This window comes from Triticum aestivum, chromosome 2B, assembly GCF_018294505.1.
Source record: "Triticum aestivum cultivar Chinese Spring chromosome 2B, IWGSC CS RefSeq v2.1, whole genome shotgun sequence".
Taxonomy (NCBI): Eukaryota; Viridiplantae; Streptophyta; class Magnoliopsida; order Poales; family Poaceae; genus Triticum; species Triticum aestivum.
In genome coordinates this window covers 696,487,704-696,495,410 of record NC_057798.1, presented here as the reverse complement: position 1 = coordinate 696,495,410, position 7,707 = coordinate 696,487,704, and the positions used below count along the sequence as shown (strand labels likewise).

The window sequence follows — 7,707 nt, the reverse complement described above, 5'->3', positions numbered from 1 at the left end:
AATTGAAACACTTTGTCAAAATCAAAAAATTACTCCACTAAATTTAGGACTCGGCTAGGTTCGGCCAAAACTTAGTGGAGTAAATTTACTTTACTATAGCTTACTCGACGGTTACTGTAATTTTTTAGGGGATCACCCTCTACTGTAATTTTTTAGGGGATCACCCTCTACTGTAATTTTTTAGGGGATCGGCTAGAGATGCCCTTACAAAGGTATAGAGTGACCCCTAGATAATACAGTACTAGCAGTATGGATGAAAGGTTACCACAAACGAGTAGTTCACTTAACCTTTATAAGAGGACATCTCAAAGGAGCACAGGTCGAAAGCTCGTCCGTGGTATGTCTGATAGATTTATGCCTCAGCACACATGACATGATCGCTTCTGGGATAGCAAACAACGCACTGGCAAATATTATTATTAGAAGGGTAGAGGAGAAATGTCAAGCTGTAAGAGGAAGCCCGACAGAGGTTACAGCTGCAGCAGCCTGCCATGAACAAGCCGCCATGGGCAGAGTCGCGAGAGAAAATTTGCAGTCCAGGGAGCATCCATCCATTGTTTCTCTTCTGTACACAACCTAAGGGGCCTTGTAGTACTTGGTGGGCACGAAGGGCATCTTGGTGACGACGGCGTCGTACTGCTTGCCGCGGACGACCACCTTGAACTCCGTGCCGGCCTTGTGCAGGCCGTTCTTCACGTACCCCATGGCGATGTTCTTCTTCAGGCACGGGCTGAACCCGCCGCTCGTCACCTCGCCAATGTTCTCCCCGGTGCCGCTCACGATCTCACTGTGGCTCCGCGGGGGTGGCCCCTGCGAGAAGATGCCCACGCGCCTGATCTTGGGCCCTTCCTTGAGCTGCTTCAGGATCACCTCCGCGCCCAGGAAGCCGCCCTCGGCTTTCCTCCGCTTGCCGATCGCCCACGAGAGGCCGGCCTCCACCGGCGTGATGTGCTGCTCCATGTCGTTGCCGTACAGGCAGAGGCCGGCCTCCAGCCGGAGACTGTCTCGGGCGCCCAGGCCGGTCAGCCTCACCTTGCCTTCGGATTTCTCCAGGAGGGCCTTTGCGAGATCGACCGCGTTCTCTGATGGGACAGAGATTTCAAATCCATCTTCGCCGGTGTAACTGAAATGAGAAATGTTTCAGAGACAGAAGCAAATTGTTCAAAACAATAATATCATCAATGGATAGACACATAAAGGACTGGTGTAAGAAGCTTTACTATAGAATTTGAAAAGCTAAAATAATATGGCATCTCATCGATTGCGTTTAAGCAAAAGTCACCAGATAACATCCCATAGACCCACTTTGGCATGCCAGATTGAACAGTAAAGAGATTTCAGTATTTATGAATTATGATGGACAAGTGATGGTTGGTCAATGTAAAAAAGTTAGTACTGATGCTCTTAAGGAATTGTCCTGGTACTAAAGAAAGGAGCGGAGTCATAATATGAAAACTGGAAGTAATAATGGATTAAAAGGCTTATACCCAGTTCTGGTGAGGAAGCAAGCAGATCCATTGATGTCAATCATCTTGAAATCACTGAAGTACATTTTGCTCAAATCTTCCTTTGTCAGCACCTGGAGAGTTGGTGCAGCAAGAGGACCCTGCTCATGTCAAGGAACAGAGTTACAATAATGTCTTTGTATAAATTCGGGAAATAGTACATATGTTGGGGAAGTATCAAATATACATAATCGACATAAAAGTAAAAATTTAATACTTCAACAAAACCACACAAATAGTGCCAAGAAGTTCAGAATAGAAAAATCACTTCCCCCGCAATCGAGAATAAAAATCCTACGTTGTGAAGGTCATTTCTATTTTATGAATCGATGTGCAAACATTTATCCTCCTCTTGCTGAAACTTGAATTGGGTTGTTCTGCACTGCTTTCATAATTTCATAGTGCTATGACGAAAACTGGCAGGAGCAACTGCCTTTTCTATTAGGAGAAATGTCTGCTGTCACAATCCAATCTAGGAACCACTGGATTACATCAAAGTGAAACCAAGAGAAACTTTAGCTAGAGAGTCCACCAACTGAGAAAAAGACACTCAAACCTGCTCAACTACTACCTAAGAATTCAGATAGAGCATTGCATCTTGTAAGGATTAAGAAACCAAAACTTGACCAAGCAAGCAAGCACCACAACTGCCTATCAAGAAATCTCACCAAGCAGCAAGATACAAAAAAATCTAGATTTTGCCATCTGCACACCATCAAAAGAGAATTCTGCCATACTAGCTGAACTCAGTCTTTACAAGATCAACAACAAACCATAAACTGACATCAACAATGATACTATTAGTGCCTTTTCCCCAATAAAGCTAAATGTTAATCTGAACTAATCACATTGAAACTCAATTTCACTAACAATGAACTCCACCGAATCGCGATGTATCAACACTCCATCATAATGTACATCCCAAAATCTTTCCTGACAGAAATGGGCCATTTATTTATGGCACCCTTGAAGCTCCAAGTAGTGCATTCCCTAATCTTAGAAATAAATATATGTATCCAACCTTGGGAGTACTATTAACTAAAAAAGCAGGAAAAGTACCAATCAAGATGAAGAGGGCAAGGAAGCGTCAGCTGACCTGCAGGGCGAGGAGGGAGCGCTCGTCGTGGACGTGCCACTTGACGTCGCCGCCCTTCTTCTGGAACGCCTCCATGTGGGCGCCGATGTGGGCGAGGTCCTTGTCCCGGCAGCCGGCGTTGACGACGAGGTAGACGTGGTGGTCGTTGACCTTGGTGACGACGGAGTCGTCGATGGCGCCGCCCTTGTCGTTGGTGAAGACGGTGAGGGACCCCGTGCCGTCCTTGAGCGCGGCGACGTCGGCGACGACGAGGGACTCGAGGAAGGGGATGGCCTGGCGGCCCTGCAGGCTGAGGCCGCACATGTGGGAGACGTCGAAGAGGCTGCCGTTGGCGCGGCAGTTGAGGGTGGAGTCCATGATGGTGTCCTTGTACTGGATGGGCATGCTCCAGCCGGCGAAGGGCACCATCTTGCCCCCGTGCGCCACGTGGAAGTCGTAGAGCGCCGTCTTCTTCAGCTCCGCCTCGGCCGCCTCCGCCGCGCCGGCAAGGTGGCGGCGCGCGGCGGTGGTGGAGGCGGCGCCCGTGGATGAGGCGGCGGCGGCGCGGCGGGCCAGCGTGGCGCACGCGAGGAGGCCTCTCATGGTGGCGGTATGGTAGGAGTGGTGGTGGGGGAGTGGGATGAGGAAACAAAAGATGAGATTTTGAGGGGTGGTGGTGGTGGGTGGCGACGGGGGAGGCGATCGGGAGTGGGTGGTGGCAGGCAAAGGGAGGGGACGAGGAGCTCGGCGCGAGCTCAGCTCGGGGGCGTTTGGTGATGATGGATCAGTGAGCGATCAGTGCTAGCCTTGTTGGCTTTCGGATTATTTTTTGTTGGGTTTTTGTCCGGTTTCGGTGGTGGATGGTGACGGCTCTCCCTCACTGGGCAAAGATTCGTGTGCGGATCTATAAAAAGAACACTTCACAGATTCTTGCATTCGAGTGGTAAAACATGTTCAGATTGAGATAAAAAAACATTGTGATCTAAACGCAAAACTTGGCACAGAGGCTAACAAAAAAAAATCATTCTGATGATATGCGTACGCATTGGCATCATGGCAGGGCAACTGGCCAGGAAGCAACAGCGGTGAGGGCAAGCAGATACGGCATCCAAGACTGATTAACTATAGACAAACATAGAAGGATGGCAGCGCCCGACCAGGCTCAGATGCATGTTGTTGATTCAGCAGCTGCAGAGAGAGGTGTGCCATTTCTTTAGGCAACATACCTAACCCGCAAATAACAATATTCTCGCAACCACTTGACATGAGATCACGAAGCTAAAACACACCAGCAACCAAAGCTACAGATTCTTCACCATCAAACCGAGAAACCATTGCAAATTGTACTTACTAGGCTTCAATTGTCAGATCTAGCAGTTCAAGAAAGCATGCCTTTTCTAGAGGCAAGGGTGGGGCTTACAACCAGAACAAAACACTGCTTCAAAAATGCCAGGCGACGAGGCGTCTCTATATAGGTATTCACAGGCTTCATCTCGCGGACATGAATTAAGGGTAAAACGGGTGACAACGTCTCGACCGCACATGTGGGCGAAAAAGGTCTCAGTAAATTCTGCAAGTACCTCACTACTTAGACCCAGCGGATTTCTTCGAAGATGATTTCTTCTGCTTCTTCGGTTCCTTCTCGGGTATCTTCTCTGCCTCGACCGTCTTCTTCCTGTCCTTCCGCTCCCTCTTCTTCAAAGCATGCATGTGGGCTTTAAGAACCAGGGCATATGAAGCTTGGAATTTCAGATACTCCTTTGCAGACAGCTGAAAGGCATGGCATTGCAAGTACAGTAAGGTTCACTGATTGGTCCAGAAATGCAATGAAAGTGCCAGGACAGATATGTTCAATAATGCCACCATTAAAATAAAATAAGTCATCAGTCCTCATAACCGAAACAATATTGCAAATGACAGTTCTCTGACGACATTTCAGAAAATATTCATAGTATTGCCAACATATCAAAAATGTAGCATGAGCATTCACCCTAAGCTCTAAGTGCACATATTTATCCAGCCCCGAAGGTAAAGCACTTGGTAGAAAAAATGCCTTACTCAGGGGGCATGCAGAAATTTGATATGGATGGGGGCAAATAGATATGCACAAAGATAAACAGATTAGTTCATGTGAGTACTTGTTTTGTGTTATCGGGATATGAAATGGGCAGGCATGTTTCCAAATTGACAGCAGACATCATTAGTAATTAGGATAACTAGTAACCCTTCTTCTACATGAAAATGAAGGAAATATAAGATAACAGAAATAAACAACAGTTTTGTAGCCATAAGTAAGGGACGCCCTACATCACCACTTCAACCATCAAAATGAAAAGGAGAAGTGAAATTGTTTAGCAAAACTTACGTAATGGGAATTGGGAGTCTTAACTTGTCAATTCTCCCTTTTTTAGATGGGCCATGATTTTATTACTAAGACAGGTTGCACAAATTGACGGCAACAGTGTCTTGTGGTAAAAGATGCACATATTCAATTGTTTCGTCGGAAAGCTTAAATGCATGGGTTCCCATTGATGCATAACCTTGTCAATGGAAAATGCTCCTTAATAAGGGCTTTCACAAAAGATAAGGTGATATCATGAGGTGTTATGACATGATCATTGGGAAAATATAGCTTAGGTATTTGCAAAGTGGAAATAAACTGTATACACTTTTATGAAAGGTGTTCAACTGATGTAAGATGAAACAATTAATGTGGGTCCTCACTGGTTCATGCAATTGAAACTTGACAAGGGCAAGAAAATATGTCCCATCCTTCAAATTTGCACCAATTGCTGAACTATCTTAACACTGGTAAGTTCTAACTCTTTCCCATTCAGTAATAAGATTGATAATCAAGAAAACTCATTAGTGATGGCCCCCTCTTCCCACTGCTCTATTAGTTTGCCTACAGCTGTAGCAATAGAGAGATTACTGCATAAAAGACTTGTACCACTATGGTCAAAATGTACCAAACGCAAGTGCTTCATTCCTCGCTTTATACTTGTCATTATGCTACTCAAAGTTGCTGCATATCCCGCAGCACTAGGATGATTGTGATATGCACAATGATCATAGGTACAATGTATCCTCTCTACATATTCAGGCCACTGAGTTGATTTACCTACCTATCAATTTCTCAATATCAACCAAACCATTCTGAACTGGAAGTAAACAACCAACAAATATTCTATCAGCATGTATGCAAACCTATCAGGAGGAAATATGCAAACGTCTGACCTATGATTCACAACCCTAGCAGAACAGGGGCTAATGACAATGACTAACAGCGGCCTGATTACCACCAGGTACAGAATCAATGCAAAACACATCTCACAGTCATAATGCGGAACCAGTAGCAGAAAAAAAGTGAATAATACCGAGGTGGAGATGTTCCTCTTGCCATCGGAGGCGCGGACCAGGCACCGGTACTCAACAGGCTCCCCCTTACTCGCCATCTTCTTCAACCTAGCCTGACACTTCATCGATGCTGCGCACATCAAACAACTCGTCACATCAGACCGACTTGCTGAACCCATCAAATCCACAACCCACACCACACGAACCAGCGGTGAAGGGACCAACTCACATCGCTTCATGGTGACCCACACGGAGCCCTTCTCCGTGCTCCGCTCGTACATGTTGGTCAGCTCGCTCAGGAACGGATCTGCCTGCATCAGCACCTGCACGAACCACGCAATGCCGCGAGTACACATGGTCAGAATCAGTTCGAGAAAGCAGAGCGGAGTTTCTGCTCCGTTCTCCACCATCGATCTGAACTACGCGACGCCCGGGACTAGTAGAAGCGGCCGGATCGGTTCCAAATTCTAGGGCAAAAACGCCGGGAGATCTAGTTCTCCGCGGACTTCTTCTCGCCAGATCGCGATTCTCGGCACGACGGACGGGAAACACGGCGAGGATCGGAGGAACAGAGCATGGGGCGGGAGATTACCATCTTGAGGAGGGTAGTCTCGCGATCGCCGAGAGAGCGGAGGTCCTCCCCTTGTCCGTCGAGCCTTGGTCTCCTCCTCTTCGTCGGCTCCGCCGCTGGGGTTCGGGTCGAAGACGGGGGAGGGGGAGAGGGGAGGGTGGGGTGTTGTGGGAAGACGGACGGGGCAGATCACGGGGCGGGGGAGATCTGACGGATAAGGTGGCCGGGTGGGACGGCAGGGGCTGTGAACTTGTGGAGGCAGCCTTGGACTGGAGGACGGAACGGTGACGCCGACTTTAGGAAGAGAGGCAGAAACGCCGTGATTGCGTTCCTTGGGCTTGGGCTGAAGGGGATGCTTAATACTCTTTTAAAAAAATAAAATTCTCCGTATTAATTGTGTCTTAAATTAAAATTAATAAATTTGATCAAACTTTAAGTGTTTACAATAACAGATATATATGATGTGAAAATATATTTCATGAGGAATCTAAGGACACTAATTTGGTATCGTGAAAGTTAATAATGTTTTTTATAAATTTGACCGAAATATAGAAAGTTTGACTTACGATAAAGCTTATATACAGAGTAAATAAAACCGAAAGAGTTTATTATTCATTCTTATGTCATTGTCTATACCAAACATGTTTAGCAATATTTGGGGAAGAGAATGAGATTTTAAAGGTGAACATTTGTTAGAAGATTTGGCTTGAAAAGTTGAATAACTAAGTCGGGCAGGGTCGGGCTTGTCTCATTAGGCGGGCTCAGGCCTTGTTTGCAACCCAAAAGCTAATTCAAATGGGCCTTAGGCTCAGACTTCTATTTTTTTATTTTTGTGTCGAGCTTTCATGCGTAAGCACTTAAAATGCAATCTTCGGACTTTCAAGCTTGATTTCGGGTTGGGCCCACTCGGGCGTAGCCCAAATCCACCTGCACCGCAGCCATGCCGGTACACCCCCCCCCCCCCCGCCGCCGCCCCCGGTCGGCACTTCCAATCGACCATCGCAGCCCCCGACTCCCACCAAAGTTGGCTGGATCTAGGCGTCGGGGTTCGCCGCGGGCGATTTTATGCGAACATCTGCCCCGAGCACGCACCGGCTCGCCTCCTCCCGATCCTTCAACAACTTTGCCGTCGCCTAAGAAGAAGAAGTACCACAATGTGTGGTAGCGGGCACGGGGGGGGGGGGGGGGTGAGGACACCG

General features: G+C 47.2%; 2 protein-coding genes across 3 annotated transcripts; both read right to left on the bottom strand.

Annotated features, from left to right (window-relative positions):
- Positions 1–381: 381 nt before the first annotated feature.
- LOC123046778 (aminomethyltransferase, mitochondrial) lies at positions 382–3,286 on the bottom strand. Its single transcript, XM_044470205.1, has 3 exons — positions 2,602–3,286; positions 1,488–1,606; positions 382–1,123 (listed from the first exon to the last, which is right to left on the bottom strand). Exons 1-3 carry the CDS (start codon positions 3,181–3,183, stop codon positions 577–579), a joined length of 1,248 nt encoding a protein of 415 aa, XP_044326140.1. The 5' UTR covers positions 3,184–3,286; the 3' UTR covers positions 382–576.
- A 573-nt stretch (positions 3,287–3,859) lies between these two features.
- LOC123046779 (signal recognition particle 14 kDa protein) lies at positions 3,860–6,738 on the bottom strand. Of its 2 annotated transcripts, XM_044470207.1 has the most exons (4): positions 6,530–6,738; positions 6,167–6,260; positions 5,958–6,067; positions 3,860–4,350 (listed from the first exon to the last, which is right to left on the bottom strand). In XM_044470207.1, the coding sequence occupies exons 1-4, from the start codon at positions 6,530–6,532 to the stop codon at positions 4,165–4,167; spliced, it is 393 nt and encodes a 130-aa protein (XP_044326142.1). In that variant the 5' UTR covers positions 6,533–6,738; the 3' UTR covers positions 3,860–4,164. The 2 variants fall into 2 exon arrangements, with proteins under 2 accessions (XP_044326142.1, XP_044326141.1); XM_044470206.1 differs by lacking the exon at positions 6,530–6,738 and having other exon boundaries at positions 6,167–6,347.
- Between the last annotated feature and the right edge of the window lie 969 nt (positions 6,739–7,707).